This window comes from Microcebus murinus, chromosome 20 (genome assembly GCF_040939455.1).
Source record: "Microcebus murinus isolate Inina chromosome 20, M.murinus_Inina_mat1.0, whole genome shotgun sequence".
Lineage (NCBI taxonomy): Eukaryota > Metazoa > Chordata > Mammalia > Primates > Cheirogaleidae > Microcebus > Microcebus murinus.
Window position 1 is genome coordinate 29,453,495 of NC_134123.1, and position 19,055 is coordinate 29,472,549.

Genomic DNA, 19,055 nt, shown 5'->3' on the forward strand with positions numbered 1-19,055 from the left:
ATTATCAAAAGTCTCTACCAAGGACATACTCGTCGACCTTCCACATCCAGAAATTTATCATAAGGAAATACCAGCAATATATACAAAGATGGACAGGAAAAGCTAAGTTATACCCTTATTTAAAATACTGAAAATTTCAATACAAACCAAGTACAGAATCTAACATACTACAACAAAGTGATAAATTACATGGTACAGGATATTAAAATTATGTGATAAACACTACCAAAGAAAGAAATACTTGTAATATATCGCTGAAGAGTTATAAAACATTTTATACAACATGGCCATAATTTTGTATATTTGTAGTTAATACATATGCATTTGGAGATTCCTAAGTATAAAGAAGGACTATCGTACACATCAATATTAACAGTGGAAACCACTAAACTAAAAAATTATGAGTAAATTTTTTTTCTTTTCTGTTTTTCCTAAATTTTAATTTTTCTGATAGTGAATATATATTTCTTTTAAAATCTATTTTTAAACACATGTATTAAGAAAACATTTAATGAAAAGAAGGAAATGAGTCAAGATAGTCAAGAGGACCCATGAACACCTATTATTGCATCGGATTTCAAATCTCTAGACTCAATCTTATTATAACCTAAGGAACTAAAAATAATCTTATAAGGAAAGTTGTAGAATTGTGACTGGCATTTTTTTTTTATCATGAAAAATAAGAATTGCATGCAGAACAGAAACACCCTGGTTTTCCCATTCTACAAACTTCCAATGAAGAAGATTTCTGTGAATTCTTGATTTTAAAAAATCCTAAAATTGTGTTTTTCAAGTTTTTAGGTCTATATACAATGTAGAGTGATTTATCAATAACAACATGGAACTATTATAAACAACTCCTTGAAACCAATTTCATTTCCTCCCATAAAAGGATTTTCAGGGTGGTACATAAGGAAAATGATACAGATACACAATATCTTGAAAGCAGCAAAGGATTTGACAAAAATCTTCCATATCATTTAAAATAAGACTGTAAAATACCGATAACAGAAAGGTAATATCAGTAAGAATAGCAAACTAAGGGCCTCCAAAAATTCTCTCCTCCATAAAAGCAATGAGAAAACTTGCAAAGGTGTTAGAATCAACCCTAGAAGTTAGCCAAAGGCTTGCAGCAACCTGTAAGTATTTATTTAACAAAAATGACTGAATCTCAGTAAGAATGGTGAGGTTCGTGGCATTTAACTTAATCATATTTCATGCTTGGTACTCTCTTCACCAATACACTTTTCTATCTTACCTATGTTAAAGCTCAGAAATAAAAAGCCCACATAAATTGGAAAGACCATCCAATCAGATTTTTTCAAAATATTTAAGTAGGCTAAAAACGTGGCAGAGTGAAATTGAACAGATATCATTACAAAATACACATTTAGGTTTGAAAACCAAAAAGAAAAGATATAACAGGCTCTAGATCCACTACTAGGAATTCCATGTGTGAAAAAAAAAAAATCTGGAAAGTTTTAACTGATTTCAAGATTCATATAACCCAACCAAATAACAAAATGCTTTTTTAAATGTTAACACTGTTCAATCGATAGAAGAAGATATAGCACTCATAAACATATGTGCACCTAACAACAGAGCCCCCAAAATACATGAAGCAAAAACTGGCAGAATCAAAGGGAGAAACAGACAGTTCTACAATAGTTGGAGACTTTCATATCCCACATTCAACAATGAATAAAACCAGATAGGACAGTAAGGAAATAAATCATTTAAAGAACATAATAAACCAGTTAGACCTAACAGAGATATACAGAACATCCCACCAAACGACAGCAGCATATACATTCTCCTTCAGTGCACATGGTATTTCTTCAGGACAGACCACATGTTAAGCCACAAAACAAGCATTAATAATTTTTTTAAAATTTGAAGAAAAAAAAAACTACAATAATACAAAATATCTTTTCTGACAGCAAGGGAACAAAGCTAGAAATTAGTAACAGGAGAAAAACTGTAAAATTCCCAAATATGTGGAAATTAAACAGCACTCTCTTATATAACCAATGTGTCAAAGAAGAAATAACAGGGGAAATTAGAAAATATCTTAAGACAAACAAAAACAGAAACAGAACATACCAATACTGCCATACTTATGGGACACAGTGAAAGCAGGGCTCAGGAGAAAATTTATAGATATAAACACCTATATTAAGAAGAAGAAATCAATAATCTAACTACATACACCTTAAATAACTAGAAAAAGAACAAACTATACCCAAAGCTAGCAGAAGGATGGAAATAATAAAGGTTAAAGTAGAGAACAGAGAAATAGTAAATAAAATCAAAGAAACAAAAGCTGGTTCTTTGAAAAGATCAACATAATTGACAGATCTTTATTTTAGCTAGACTGATTAAGGAAAAAGAGAAGATTCAATCAGAAATTTAAAAAGGAAATTACTACGGGCTTTACAAAAATAAAAAGAATTATAAGAAAATGCTATGAACAACAAATTGGGTAATCTGCATGAAATGGAAAAATTCCCAGAAACACACAAACTAGCAAAACTGACTCAAGAATGAATAGAAAATCTGAACAGACCTATAACATATAAAGAGATTGAACCAGTAATCAAAAACCTCCCAACAAATAAAAGGCCAGGACCAGATGGTTTCACTGACGAATTCTACCAAACATTTAAAGAATAATTAAAGCCCATTCTTCTCAAACTCTTCCAAAAAATTGAAGAGGAAAGTACATTTTCAAACTCATTTTATGAAACCAGCACTAACCTGATACCAAAGCCAGATAAAGACACCACAAGGAAAGGAAACTACAGGCTAATATCTCTGAGAATGTAGATGTAAAAATTATTAATAAAATATTAGCAAACTGAATCCAGCAGCATAGTAAAAAATACACACTACGGCTAAGTGGTACTTATCCCAAGAATGCAAAGTGGTTCAACACATGAAAAACAATAAATATAATACATCACATTAATAGAATGAGGGAAAAACATATGATCATCTCAATGGACACAGAAAAGGCATTTGACAAAATCCAACACCCTTCCATGATGGAAAAAAATAATAACTCAGAAAACTAGGAATAAAGTGAAACTCTCTCAACATGATAAAAGGCATTTATGAAAAACTCACAGCTAACATCATATTCAATGGTGGAAGACCGTTAGCTTTTCTCCTAAGATCAGGAATAAGACAATAATGTTCACTTTCTTCACTTCTACTTAACATACTTGAAAGTTCTTGAAAGTTCTAGCCTTAAATGTGACATCAAAAACAAAGGCAACAAAAGAAAAAATACATAAACCAGATTTCATTAAAATTATAATTCTTGTGCATCAAAGGACACTGCCAAAAGAGTGAAAAGACAACCCATAGGATAGAAGAAAATACTTTCAAATCGTGTATCTGATAAAGGTATAATATCCATAATATGTATTTTTTTAAGAACTCCAACTCAACAACAAAAAGACAAACAACCCAATTCAAAAATGGGCAAAGGACATGAATAGGCATTTTTCTCCAAAGAAGATATACAAATGACTAACAAGCACATGAAAAGATGTTCAACATCATTAGTCATTTAGGTAAATGCAATCAAACCCACAGTGAGATACCATTTCACAACTACTAAGATGGCTCTACTCAAAAAAAATGGAAAATAACAACCATTGGCAAGGATGTAGATAAACCAGAATCCTTGTATTTTGCTGGTGAGAATGTAAAATGTTGCAGATGCTATGGAAAACAGTCTGGCAGCTTCTCAAAAAGTTAAACACAGAATTACAATATAACCCAACAATTCCATTCCTAGGTATACACCCAAAAGAAGTGAAAACAGAGACTCAAACCCTGCAAGTCAATGTGCATGGCAGCACCATCCACAATAATCAAAAGGTAGAAATAATCCAAAGGTCCATCAGCAGATGACTGGATAAACAAAATGTGGTATAATACGCAATACAATGGAATATTATCCAGCCATAGAAAGGAATGAAGTTCTGATTGTGCTACAACATGGATGAACCTTGAAAACATTATGCTGAATAAAACAAAAATCCAAATAAAAAAGGATATATATTGTATGATTCCTTTATATTGAAATATCCAAAATAGATAAATCCATAGAAACAGAAAGCAAATGAGTGATTGACAGGGGCTGGGGAAACGGCAAGTGACTACTTAATGAATATGTAGTTTCCACTTGGGCTTGGGAGGATTAAAAAAAATGTTCTGGAACTAGATATTGGTGATAGTTACAAACACTGTGAAAATACTAAATGCCACTGAACTGTACACTTAAAAATGGAAAATGGAAAATGTTATGTTATACTGTATATTTTATATACAGTATAAAATATACTGTATACTATATTATACTGTATACTAAATATACTGTTATACTATATTTTACTACAACAGAAAATTAGTATCTATAAGTAAAATTTTTACATCAAAAAGTGCTAGTACCACCATTAATGCACTTATTCTACTATTTTTCTCTTTTCCACTTTATTAATGCTTTTGCTTCTATTTACATTTATTCCTTCTTTATCATTTCCTTTCATTTTGTTTTTCTCTAACTTTTTAAGATGAATGCTCAATTTATTCTTTTTTGTTTTTAATATATACGTTTCAGGTTATGAATTTCCCTCTGAGTACCACTTTACCCGCTGCCCAGAAGTTCTACGACTATTTTCATTCATGTTACTTTTTAAATTTTTATTCTGCAATTCAGATTCTAGTTTTTCCTGAGACTAAATCAATTAAAAGACCAGTGTCCAAATTATGAGAATTGACCTTTGCTGATGCACAGAGAATTATTCTAGGTAACACATTTAAAGCGCAGTGTTAAAAAGACTAAAGAATACCCATAAGAGAACAACCAGGAGGGTGAAGGATTAAGAAACATATCTGAATAAGAGCAGAAAAAAACATAGTGAGGCTTCATCAGGGGGAATTTCTATTAGCCCAGAGCTTTCTGGAATACTTGAAAGACTTCCACAAGGACCTCTTATGCTCTAGGTGCCGGGGACACAGAAGTCATGACGAAGACAGACATGATGCTGCCTTCAAGAAGATAGTCCTTAAATAACAAAAGAAACAACTGACCGACTTCAATGATCAATGTGGTGAGGAAGCACAGAATGCTCTGAGATATGTAACAAGGAGGTCTGTCCTGCTCTGGGGTCAGGGAAGGCGCTCTTGTCAATCACCTTTAGAGCTCAGAGTGAGGTAAGAGGAAATCAGGCAGGGCCAGAGGGAACAGCCTGAGCAAAGGTGGTGAAGTGAAGGACATGTGGATGAACTGGAAGGAGGCAGTGAGTGTGGGGCACAGAGAAGAAAGAGGGGCGTGGTGTCAGCCATGCCTGGAAAGGCAGGCAAGGGTTAGAGCACCTGTATTGGGTACTCCTGCCCAAAAGTGATGGGCAGCCACTGACAACTTTGGGAAGAAAGTGACACGTTCAGAATTACCTTTTCAAACCATCATTTTGGATCCACTATAGGAACAGAAGGTGGCTACAAGGAAATGCCAGGAGTCCAGTTAAGAGATGACAGCTTCTTCTAGAAGAGAGAAAGGAGAGCCTTGGGCTAGGATAGCATCAGGGAGAACGGAGCTAGCTAAGAAAGGGAACTGATGGGTCTTGGTAAGTGAATTCATTGCTCCACAGGGGAAAACTGCACAGGAAGGCTGAATTTGACTCAGTACGCCAAAGTATTTTCCAACAGGTAGCACTTCCGTGCCAAAATGGAAGAGGCTGCCCTTCAAACTGGAGTGCCCCCTTTCCCTGGAAAGTTTCCTAGGAGGTACTAGGGGATCGAATGTGAAGGATGTATATGCTGGGTCAGGATTTAGACTAGATGGCATCAAAGATGGTCTGACCTCTAAGACTCTTCACCAAAATCAACAGAAGGATCAGGCCATCTGGAAAACTCAATGTAAGACACCTAGGAAAGAAATAAATTGTGTGTGCATAAATATATATATATATAATCTCATATGTCAGTTTTTCTCTCTATTCTAGTTGAGTTTCTTACAGAAAAAGTACACTGATAAATTACTGTCAGTGCTATTCAGCTTGTCACTTGGGTGGTTAAAAAAAAAATCACACTACACATCTCTTTATAGTCTTTTGCATTTCTTTAATTATTGGTATAAATGGTTCTACATATTTGAACATATCATCTTAATTTCAGTAAAGATTTAGGAAAAGTTTCTTTTTTTTTTTTTTTTTTTGAGACAGAGTCTCGCTTTGTTGTCCAGGCTAGAGTGAGTGCCGTGGTATCAGCCTAGCTCACAGCAACCTCAAACTCCTGGGGCTCAAGCAATCCTGCTGCCTCAGTCTCCCAAGTAGCTGGGACTACAGGCATGCGCCACCATGCCCAGCTAATTTTTTTTTCTATATATATTAGTTGGCCAATTTCTTTCTATTTATGGTAGAGACAGGGTCTCGCTCTTGCTCAGGCTGGTTTCCAACTCCTGACCTCAAGCAATCGGCTTTGGCCTCCCAGAGTGCTAGGATTACAGGCGTGAGCCACCGCACCCGGCTAGGAAAAGTTTCTATGTCAGGTGCACCCCATAACGTTGAGGCTGGTGATGTCAGTCAACCGGGCAGGTCTTGGCCCATTCTTCATCGCCAAGAGAATTAACCAAGACTCAAGGCCGTGCTGAGCCTCCCTGGGCTCCTTTGCTAAATTTTGTGTAAGAAACCAATCATGACATCAAGATTTTCAAAGTGACTCTCTAGAACAGTCCAGGAAGACATGGGCTCCATCTCTTTATAACATGCTCAGATTTTAGTCAAAGTAAAGAGCCAGTTTTAGCATCTCATGCATTTGTCTCCTTCCACAGAGTAAAAGCAACCCTCACTTTTGATCACCCATTTATTGGAGATCGTAGATTTAATGAAAGACTAAACAGATGACTTCAAACTCCTAACTTGGGGACTCAGTAATCCTCTGAACACAGGACTGTGCTATCTTTATTAATAATACAAAGCTGGATGCTTTCAATGAGTCTGGCTTATAGGAAAACAATGTCCCCTGATAACTGGATCAATAAAGACACAGAAAACATGCTCCAGAGTTAAGGAAAACTAAAACATTGAAAATGCCTTCAAGCATCACACCAAACAGACTGCAGAGGTAACAAAGACAATTTCAACTTTCACGTAAATGAAAAACCTGAATACATTAATTCTCTCATTAAACAGATCGTCTTCTTGACTCTTGTACTGTGCTACATGCTAAAAATGGAACATGACGGACAGAATCAGTGCCCTCAAAAAGCTTACAATCTAGTGGGAGATTTAGAAAACAAGAAAATAAATTACAACATATTGAAGTGAGTGCTATAATCAGAAGAATGGGATTCTACAGGAACCCAAAGAAGGGGCAAAGCACCCTTGATGGGTTGAGGAACTTTGCCAAGAACAACACCAAAGCTGAGATCTGCAGTGTGAGTAGGAATTAGTCAAGCAAAAGTGTGGCCATGATTGCTAACACAGAGTGTCCCAGCTACCTGGAAGGGTATCGTTAAAGGAGAGCATGGCATGTCCAAGGAACTGGAAACAGGGCTCTCAGGATAAGAATATATGCTGCTTGCACAGAAACGGTAGGAGGTGAAAAAAAGTCAAGTCACAAAAAGCTTTTGTATCACTTAAAGGTATGTCAGCAGGAGAGAGACACGATAAAATGAGGACTTTAGAAAGATCCTTCTGAGTACAGTAAGGAGAAAAATGGGAGTGAACAAGACCAGATGCAGCGATACCAGCCGAGAGGTATTGGAGCGACACAGGGAATGGGAGTGATCTCCTGGATTAAAGTTGTGACAATGAGTATGAAAAGGATGGATTCAAGGAATATGCAGGATGCTGATCCAACAGAACATACTTGGTGTCTGGGCAAAACCAGGGAGGCTGCATTTCCAGCTTGGGAGCAGGTGGACAGAGGTGTTACTGAAGCTAGGAACCCGGGAGGAAGGCGTAAGCTCAACTCTGGATACTGTGAGGTTCAAGAGCCCCAGTGGAGTTAGATGGACAGTTCTGGAGCTCAGGAGAAAACTCCAAGTAAGTGTCAGAGACTCGGCAATCACCCACACAGTCACTACGGCACAATGAGGAAACAGAAGAGCCCTGGGACAAAACCAAGAGAAACTGCTAAGTTTAAAGAATAGGCAACAGAAGATGAGGACACAAAGGCCACCGAGGAGTGGAAAACCATCCGAGGACAATGTTTCAAGGACAAGGGGTAGAGACCCAGCAGAAATGACAGCTCTGACATATCCACCTGTATGTGATCCATGCATTGTGTTGCACAAGGGGTCAAAGGAATCATAAGCATGATCCCAACACACGGCCAGTCTGTGGGCACTCAGGCTACGCCAAGGAGCTGGCAAATGACAAATGAGGTCTTCATGGGAGGCACCAACAACCTAAAATGTGCCCAAGGAGACAGACGTGTGTTCTGGGGGACCCAGAGCAGACAGACCGCCAATCACTGAAGGGCATGGCATAGTGGCTGCTGTGGTACTCCACCCAGGTCCCCTTTTCAGGGTCGATGTGCCCATCCCCGCGGCCACTAGGAATATCTCCACTGCTAAAGGCTCACAGATGTGTCCCTCAAAAGGAAATGCCCTCTGCCACAAGGACCTGCCCTGCCCAAGGGCACACGCCATCCTGTGGAGCAGCCTCCCAGCAATGACTGGTGGACGCAGGGATATGAGGGCCCAGTTCCCTTGCCTCAATCTGGGACATTTCTAAAGGGCCAACACAGCCCCAGAGATGCCCATAGGATCAGCTGTGACCTCAGCTGTAACCTCACTGCAGGTCAGCTCTGCCATCTGCCCAAGCCTACCTTCCTCGGCACCTTACAGGTGTGTCTCCCAAGAGCACTCTTCAATAAACCCTCTGGACACAATTCTCCGTTCCAGAGTCCGTCTCCAGGCAACCCAATCGGAAAGGAATGGCATGTACCCAACCGGGCCAAGCCACTGCGGCTGGAGCGGAGAGGCAGAACTACGCATGGCAGAGGCAGATGCAAACCATGGGGCAGTCTGTGCATGTGCTCCTTGTCAAAGGAGCTCTGTCTGTCACATGCACGACTTAGCAGAGAATGACCACGCTCAATCCAGCCATCAACCGTCATGAGGGACGATGGCTTAAATGTCTCAATTTGCTTAAGGGACTTTTGTTACCTAATAAATCTACACCAGTTCTGATGGGAGGCAAAATGCAAACTTGAATTTCAAGGACAATCTGCAAGAATGTTCTTAGGAAAGGGAGAGACGAATGACCTACAGGAAGCAATAAGTGAAGTTCACTGAAGAAGAGGTCAAGATGGAAGCAAAGGCTTTCCATCATGCATTCAATGAATATTTATTAAAAGGCCAGCCCAGCAAAGTGCCACAAGCTGGGAATACAGTCTTGAGTAACACAGACGTGGTCCTTGCCCTCACAGAGCTTAGAGTCTAGCAGAAAATGGTGGAGCTCAGCATTGGAACCATTTTCCCAATTAAAATGCTCCAGGAACCCCAACACATAAAAATGGATACATAGGACAATTTCTTGGTATGGATATCTTAAGTTTAACTTACGACGCATTCTTATCACTGTTTTAACTTAGGAGAGCAATAAAGCCTGTTTTGACTGATAGCAAAAATTTGGGGTTGAGTCCCAAGGATGTTCACTGCCTTCCTATAACAGCCTTAGCAGTCAATTTCTTTCTGCATTTGGTTTGTTTGGAAATGAAAAAAAAAAAAAAGATGTTTGATTTGCTATGAAAAAGGTTATAAATGGTATCAGGTTTGGTTTGGTCGGGTTTGATCTTGTAATGTCAAGATACTCTTCATTTTAACTGATTCTTCTATCTCTAAAATGTCCATTTTCTCCATTATTAGACCCTTCCTTATGTCCAGACACTGTTCTTAGGCTTTAATTATAATCTATATACTAATGATTCCTAATCTCTATCTCCCTGCCAGATACACTCCTGAGCTTCAGGCTCACATGACCTACTGGTGGGGACATCTATAGCTGTCCACAGACATCCAGACTCACTGTCCCTTCCACAGCCCTCACTCCCTTCAACTAATGCCCTTTCCCAGGCCTATCATCAGCCTAACACAGAAACCTAGAAATTTCACCTTAAGTCCCGCCTTTCCCTCAATCCCTACATACTGTCAATCAAGTTTTATATGAGGCAGCAAGGGGGAAGTACAACTGAAAATTACATCGTCCCTCCAGACTCCTTTGCAGCTAGGTGTGGTCGTATAATGATCTTCAGGCCAACGCGAAGAAAGCAGGAATGTTTTCAAAGAGACAGCTATTTTCAGAGAGATGACTCAACCTTCACCCTTCGTTCCATCCTCTTCTGAAAAAGATGGCTAGAGCTTCATGGCCACCTTGGACCATGAAGTGATCTTCAGGGCAGAAGCCACTGACGAAGATGACAGAGTAGAGATAAAAAGATCCTGGTACCCTGAGAAAGTCCCAGAGACTGCCCAACTCCACGCTTTATTTCATGCAAAGGAATAAATCTTGTTTAAGCCACTCTTATTGTCTATTTTCTATGATATGCCATCATATATAATCCTGACTGATATGTCAAACTCCTGATTCTTCTTAAATCTTTCAATTCCATCCATTTCTCTCCATCCCCACTACCACTCCCTTAGTTCAAGCCACCATTATCTCATTTCAGTTACTGAAACTGGTTACCTGCTTTTAGCCTTCCTTCAATCCAATCTACTGCTCATTTCTGAAGGGCAATCTGGGATTATGGATCAAAAGCGTTAAAAAGCGTCACATCCTTCAAACTACAAATGAGCCTTGAACAACGTGGGTTTGAACCGCACGCGTGACTTGTACGTGGGCTTTCTTCTACTTCTGCCACCTGTGAGTCACCAAGGCCAACCCCTCCTCTTCCTCCTCCTCCTCAGCCTACTCAACATGAAGACAAGTACAGACACCTGTATGAAGATCTATTTGCACTTAATGAATACTAAATACATTTATTTTCTCTTCTTTGTGATTTTAATAGAATTTTATTTTCTCTAGCTTACTTGAATTATAGAGCATATAATACATATAACATATAAAATATATGTTATTCAACCGTTTATGTTATCAGCAAGGCTTCCGGTCAACAGTAGGCTATTAGTAGCTAAGTTTCTGTGGAGTCAGAAGTCATACACGAATTTTCCATGACACAGGGAATCAGTGCCCCTAACCCTGGTGATTTGTTCAAAGGTCAACTGTACATAGCAATTTCAATTCTCAGAACTTATCCTGAATAAAATAACAAAAATATGCATACAAATATATAATTACGTTTATGGATGTTCATGACAGCAGTATTCATACTGGTTTACAAATGAAAAACAATCTAGATGTCCAATAGCAGGGGATTAGTTACAAACAAAATGGTGCACTCATGGGAAAATTAACCTGTCGTTAACAATTACGACACAGGATAATATTGTAGGTTTAAGAAAATGATTTTACATAGATATAGTTAAGTGAAAACAAAATAGGTTTAAAGAGTATGTACCCTATATCCCAATTTGGTCTTCTTAATTACATAAATATGTATAGAAAACAAGTCCCATCTTACTTTTGTATCTACACGAAAAAGCTAACATTTTAATTAATTTAGGTTTCACACTGGTATTTATGGAACATCAATTATATGCTAAATACATAATAGTTATCTTAGGTAACTACAATTTTTTTATTTTTTGCTTATTTTTTAAAGATGTTTATTACATAAATTGCTTTCAAAAACCAAAAGAAGATAATAAACATTCTCAATAAATCCTGCAACTCTGATCACTGTCAACTCCTAGTTTAAATCCTCCACAGCCATCACTTGTTCCAGGAAGCCTTCCCTCAGTTCCCCAAGGCTGGATCCCATAGCCCTGCCAGCAACATGCTCCTGGAGAACCCCATCTTCTCCTCTATTAACACTTTCCCCACTGCACTGCAAACTGCCTGTTTTCTTAGCTGTATCTCCCACTAGATTTTGAGCTCATGGAAGGTGTGATCTTCATTGTTTCCCTAGTTCCTGGTATAAACCTGATGGTCTATAAATATGAACTGAACAAGTGGATATTGGTGTTATGAATTCAGCCACACCTAAAACCTCTCTTCACCAAGAGATGAACAAGGACCCATATCTTTAGAATCTAAATGTGGGTCCCCAATACTTAAGATTCCCAACAATCACCAGGCCTGATCCAGTTCTTAGCAACTGGCCAGGTTGCAAGGAGCCCTATCAACTCCTTTCAAGGATAATCAAGCCCCTGAAGATATGTTCTTATGCAATAAGGAGTGACCAGGCATAAAAGTCGACTTGAAAATAAGCTGATCCCTACCCACAAGGAATAATGTCAAATATTCAAAAGGTGGGAGAATCATGCATTCGTTCCATAGTCACTGGGTGCCTGCTATAATACCAAAGAATCAATCCAACTCAACTGATGCATTGTCTCTGAAGATCTGCCTCTTCAAATGCTGGTACACAGAGATTCAAGTCGTTGCATCACAGACCATCTGTTCTGCGAGCACACGTGTTTATTAACAGGAATTACCTCAGATGTGATTGGGAAACAGGGGATGATGTCAGTATAACAAGTCGTGTTGGTTCATATGTGATCCTTCCCAGCTTGTTAATATTTTGCAGCAGTCAAAGGTAAGCACTCTCACGAGGAAAGAGAAAGACTCAACAACGTATGAAGACCTTAGAACAAAGCTAGAAATGTGCTCCACTGCCCTCCTTTAACGTGAGTAGTGGCTGAATCAGTGGCTTCAAGAATCACTATGTTCTCCACTATGTTAACCTGCATGAAGAAACCACAAGAACAAGTGAAGACCCTGTGAAAACATTTCTCCCTACACGGATGAATGAAGGAGCTACACCCTGCACCAGATTGCATTTGGATGAAAACAGTCTCTATCAGAAGTGAATGCCCAGTGTGATCTACAGAGAGAAGGAAGCACATGCTCGATTTGAAGACTGCAAAGGAAGACGTGCTAAGGGCAGATGCCAGCCAGTGGAGACTCAACCGAGCTGTATTTTCAGATTTGCCTTTGGTTTTGTTATGTTCTAGTTACAAAGTTCCATAGCTTTTCAGCGGTCTTTCTCAATCTTGTCCTTCCCATAACTCTGTTATTTTTAGTGCATGATTTTGCAGAATGCAAGGTGCATATAGAGTCTGCCTTCCGTACCTGTGGGTTCTGCATCTGTGCATTCAACCAACCATGGATCAAAAATATTCAGGGAAAAAATGGATAGTTTCATCCATATTGAACATGTACGGACTCTTTTTGTCATTCCCTAAACAATACAGTATAACAACTATTTACATCGTAGTAGGCATTATAAATAGTCTAGAGAAGATTTAAAGTACACAAGAGGATGTGTGTAGGAAGACTTGGGCAGGGACAACTGTAGAGTGCAGTAGTGGAGATGCCTGTATTCATCACTGCAGAAGAGTCCATTTTTAAGTAAATGTCTTCAAACAAAACTAAAACTATTCTATTATTATTTATTTGATTTCATTTGAAATGAAATGAAAGCAGTATTTTCTTATGCATGTTATGCAGACATACACATAATCACATGTATGTATATACAGATACGTATGTATGAAGGGATGAATGCAAAAGTATGTCGTCCTTTGGGAAGCACAAATAAACTGAATGTTGACACAGAAGGAACTGTCAAGTCCATCTCAGTAAGTTTCAACTTGGCCACTCCCGACTTTCTGTGTAGACATACAGCATTCTCTTTGCACGTATCTGCCAAGTAAGTAGAGCCCTCCTCCACAACGTCAACTAATCACAGGGGATGGGTGTCAAGCCACTCAATAGTAAGAAAGCCACACAACTGAAGCTTAAATGCATTCAGTCCCTCTAACGAAGAACAGTCTGGTTCTCTGGTAAGGGATTCAGCCACACCTTCTTCCAGAGGGAGAACCGAGCCACCCCTACGCATGGTTTTACCATCACCAAGAGACCATGAGCTTGGGAAAGGAAAGAGAATAGAGAGCAACACTCGACATAAGGATAACAAAGGCCACCCAAGGTACCTTGTATGTTCTGTTCACTGACTCAGTCACTAAGTAATTGAATGTGCAAAAAGATAGGGACACAGAGACAAACAAGATAAGAAAACTGGGTTCCTATGCTACTGATTATTTCTTCCTGATATCCAAACATCTTTGCAAAGGATTGACTAGAATCGTGGGTTTGCAAACTCTAACACCTCCTGGAGCCGGAAGAATAATGTTAAGAATGAAGGCCAATGGGTGCCTGGTAATAGGGAACATTGGGGACAGTGATAAACTAGGCATCCTAGGCTCCATCTAAAAGTATTCAAATCCACTGTCCTTGGTGTTGGTGGTACAGTGGTGAGCATGGCTGTCATCCAAATCCATTGTTCTTATCTACCACTGAAGCGAGGCAAAATTCACACACAGCCTAGACCTGGCTCATGGGCTTCCACTCATGACCCCTCTGTTTAGCAGGATGTAGACCAGAGACTCTGGATAAGCAATTTCATTCTGTATCCTGACTCTAAGACATCAACCAATATTGCAAATCACCTACAGGTGATGGCCATAATGCACCAGAAGATGAGGACAACGCTGCTATAGGAGAAACAAAGCAGAACAATCTACCAAGACCCAACATTTTGGAACCTAAGCCTGATCCCGTATTTCTTCATTATGATGGAAGAGTGCCACCACATAAACGAAGTTTTTGTTTTCTGGTGTCTTTAAAAATCAGCACCTCTTCCTAAAAGATGCTACTGGGGGAAGGTTCATTCTCAAAGAGAAGATGAAGAATCTCTACAATCCAACTCACATCTTTACCGTAAGGGATCAAAGATAATGTCATCAGACACACAGGTGAAATACATCGATTACAAATGTAAGAATTCTTAGCCCACTCAAAATGTGGTTCCTTGGTTAAAGGTGATGAGAAGCCATTTTATGTATACTTTTGTATAATATTTAATTAAGGTAAAATCATAATTTAAGAATGATATCTGGTAGTTTTTGCTTTCAAGGTCAGTCAACGTACTGGATATTCCAAAATTTTTTCAGACAACAACATTCTATTTTTTTACCCACGCCATGATTTTTACAGTCAGAAACATATAAGCTAATGTACACTTAGCACTTCTTAATTGGTTTTAAAGCTAAATTTGAACAATAAATGAAATTCCTCAGTGTGTGTGTTATGAAATATAGACATAGGCTATAAAAATGTTGACACTGGTTATATTCTAGTAATGCAATTTAGCCCTTTTAGTAATGACTATGCAAATAATCAGCTACAGGAAAACCATTTTACATCTAGCACAATTACCTACTATCACAGAAGTAATTATTATTATTGTCCTGCTTCTTGAACTTCAATAAAAACTCTTGAGGGGCTAAGATAGTTCCAAAGCCGTTGTGAAAACTCTCCTCTTAACAGACTCCTCTGGTAACCGTAATTATCAACGTTAAGGAGGGCAGCTGCAGATGAACATTAAACAAGAAATTATCCCCAGAAGATTCATAAGTTCCAAACTTTAAATGGGGAAATACTGACAGCTCCTAATATGTTCTCTTAACATCTTCAAGATGCAACTTTTCACTCAGACAAGGTCATGAGCTCTAAGATGACTCCATGTCAATGGGTAGAATCAATCCATGATCCCTATGAGATCAGTTTTGCCCCTGAACAATATCGACTTTTGGCCAATGTCCGGATAGTGCTGGTTATACTTCAGGAAGCTCAATCCCTGGTTCCATTTTACTGTGTTTCAACTTTTCGTTTCAGGAGTTGCTCCGCCATCTTGAAACAGACCAAGGTGCTTGGGTGATATCCATTGGCCACTATCTGCCAAAGTTCTTCACCAGGACTCTATCCAACTTCATCTTCTCTGTTAACACAGAGATGAGGAATGAGGTACGGTAGAGAAGAGGGATGTTTGCACCATTCTTTCAAGGAACACTAAAAATTGCCCAACCACCCCACCTGAGCCTGTTGGCTAGTGGTCCATGACTGGGTCTCACCAAGTCTGGAATCATCTGCAAGATGGCCACGCAGAAGGCCAAGATGCTAACTTGCCTGTTCTCCAGTCTTCTTCCTCACTCCCAGCAAATCCACCATCTGAAGAAGGTTCAGCTGCTCACTAGGGCCTACAGGAAAAAGCTCCTTGTGGGGGAACCGCCTCTGCGGTCTCTTGTGGGTAGATCAGTCTGCAGTCGCTGACCCAAATAGCTGATTCCACCCCTTCTGGGTGCTCGTCTCAATTTAGCCCAAAGCCTTGAGAACCAGAGGTAGTGTTAACCAATTTTATGTTCAAGGGAGTCCAGTTCCAGGCTGGCCCGAGGCTGGTTTCTCGCAGGATCAACAGGCCTGGCTGAAGGCGGGGCTGGTCTCTTAGCTTCTTTATCCTGAATCTCGTCTTGGGGCCCTACACCTCTTGGGGGGCATTCTCCCCAGGGAGTGGTGGTTGTTTCTTCACAGTTCAGGAATCCAACCAGGAACAGTTGTGTCCCTGGGCTGGCTAAGCCCCAGCTCCCCAGACTTCTTCAATGTGCTTCTTCAATGTCTGGAAGATGCCAGACTCATGCCTCCTTCCTTCACCACTTTTGGGACAGTAGCAAAGTAGCCAATGCTGGCCACTACCTGTGTGCACCCAGAGACAGGTATCCGCTGAGGGTGGCCCGGAGTGTTGGGAGCAGGTCTCACAGGCGATGTCCTCCAAGAACGTGTTACCACCCACCTCCGACTTCCATGTTCTAGTCCCTTCCACCAGAGACCCTCTGCAGCGCCCCCTTTCGCCCCCAGCGAGCCTGCCGCCCGCAAGGACCGCCCCCACGCCCCAGCCCGGAGGGCTTCCGAGCCGGTGGCCGGGGCAGCAGGTGGGGGGAGGGGAGGGGGCCCGGTGGCCCCGGGGAGCGGTTCGGCCGGCGTCCCCCAAGCCCCCACCCGGACGCCCCCTCCGCAGACCCCCGGGACCCCGCCTCGCCCCCGCCGGGCTCCGCTCGGCTCGCCCGCGCCCCTCCCCTCCCGCGCCCCCGGCCCAGCCCGGGCCGCGCACCCCGCCGCGCCCCGCCGGCCGCGCCGCGGCCCCCCGCATCCCCGCGCGGCCGGCGCCCACTTTACCTGTACTTTCTGCACTCGGGCGGCTCGTCGGGCGAGAAGCGCCTCCCCGGGACCGCTACCTCCCCCGCCCGGCTCCGCCCGGCTTCCTCCTTCCCCTCCAAGGCCGCAAAGTAGACGGGGTGGGAGGGAGTGCGAGCGAGAGAAAGAGAAAGGGGAGCGGGCGCGGGCGCCGCGGGAGGCGGCGGGCGGCGGGCGGGAGGCGCGCCCGGCCCCCGCCACCCTCCGGCCGCCGCCGCCGCCGCCGCGGGCTCGGCAACTCCGGCTCGCGCCCGGCCCGGCCCGGCCGGCCCCCGCCGCCCGCCGCCCGCCGCCCGCCGCCCGCCGCCGCCGCCGCCCGCGGGCTGGGGCCGGCCCGCGCCCCGCGTCCCCGTACCTCGTAAAGGTCCCCAGAAGCCATGCCAGGCTGCGGAACTTGGCTCGCCGGTGTGCGCGTCTGCTCGCTCGCGCCCCGTGCGTGTGCGCGCGGGCGGGCTGCGCGTGTGTGCGCGCGTGTGCGAGTGTGTGTGGTGTGTTGAGTAAACTGTGTTTTTGCAGAATGACAGGCTTGGGGGCTGCCTATGCGCAGAATCGGAGCGGGCGGCGGCGGGGCTGGCGTAACCGGCGGCGGCGGCGGCGGCGGCGGCGGCACGAGCGCGGGCAGCAGCGACGGCCGCGGCGCGCCCGGGAGGCACGGACGCGGCCCGAGCGCCCGGCCCCCGCGACCCGCGACCCGGCGCCCGGCGGCGGTGGCTGCAGCCGGCAACGGCTCGCCCCGGCGCCGCCTGCAGGAAGCCGCCCCGCGCCCGCCGCCCGCCCGGACGCTGCCGCTGCCACTGGGCGAGTCCCCGCCCCCCGGGAGCCCGGCCCGGCCCTCGGGCGCGGGGGCGGGGGCGGCGGCCCGGCCGCGCCCCGGGGACCGGTCGCCGAGCCCGGCAGCGCCCGGCGCGGCTCCGCGGGCGGCCGGCGGGGCCCCCGGGGCTGGCGGGCCAGGTGCCCGCCGGGCGTGCCCGGCCCGGCGCCGCCGCGAAGGGGCGGCCGGGAGGCAGGTAGAGGGCTGCGGTGGCGGGTCGCAGGGAAGGGGCCCCAGCCGAGGGGCCCCCGCCTCTGTCACCCCTCCCGGGGGAGGGAGTGGGCGCCGCCCTAGGGGACCTGTCCCCTTGGGGTTGCGCGGCCCCGCCCTCCAGGCTGGTTTGGGAGGTGTGGAGGCCACGAGGAGGAGGGACGAAATGACCCATCCAGAGGCGCCGCGGAGAGCCACGACAGCGTGGCCACCCCATAAACCCTGGAAAGTCTTTAGAGGCGAGCGTGGCCTTCCCTCAATAACTCCCCCTCACCCCCCTCCCCACCCCGAATCATTCACTCGTCTGTTATTCACACATTGCCCAAAGTCCACCCAACTGCACAGTGTCCCTGGACAGTCACAACTGGGACCCTGCCCACAGGGGACTTTGAATCCGGTAGGAGAAACTAGACATCCCCAAGTGAAGAGGGCGGTGGTGCATTCAGTCGTTCATGGAAGAGGGGGTCCCTGCTTTGTGACAGGCTCCAGAGCTGGAGGGACAGGAGAAGCCCCTCTCAAATCCAACCCCATTCTTTCAGTCGTGTCTTCCTACCAGTGAGGATAAAGGGTCACCCTTCTGCTTCAAGACTTCTCCTTATTAAAAAAAAATATATATATATAGCCATCTCAAAACCTTGAGAAGTCAGACTGTTCTGAAATTGGAGGTATGATGTGGACTTAACTCACATCTTCCCTGTGTCATTTCGTATTTGTGAGCCCATGGGCAAGTCACTTTCCCCATCCGAACATTGCTTTGCTCATCTCTATATGGGAGAGTGTGACAAGCACCTAAGCTGATGTGAGAATTAAACAGAGGATCTGTGTGTGCATGGAGTGGCCTACCCATGCCAGCAGAA

The 19,055-nt window shown here is 43.4% G+C and overlaps 1 protein-coding gene across 1 annotated transcript in view; it reads right to left on the reverse strand.

The window, feature by feature from the left end:
- The window catches only part of CDYL2 (chromodomain Y like 2), a 151,934-nt gene extending 134,207 nt beyond the window's left edge, over positions 1 to 17,727 (reverse strand). Inside the window, exon 1 of the mRNA XM_012746574.3 lies at positions 17,533 to 17,727. Coding sequence (XP_012602028.1) covers positions 17,533 to 17,556 — 24 coding nt within the window. The 5' untranslated portion in view covers positions 17,557 to 17,727. The remainder of the gene's footprint in view (positions 1 to 17,532) is intronic.
- Between the last annotated feature and the right edge of the window lie 1,328 nt (positions 17,728 to 19,055).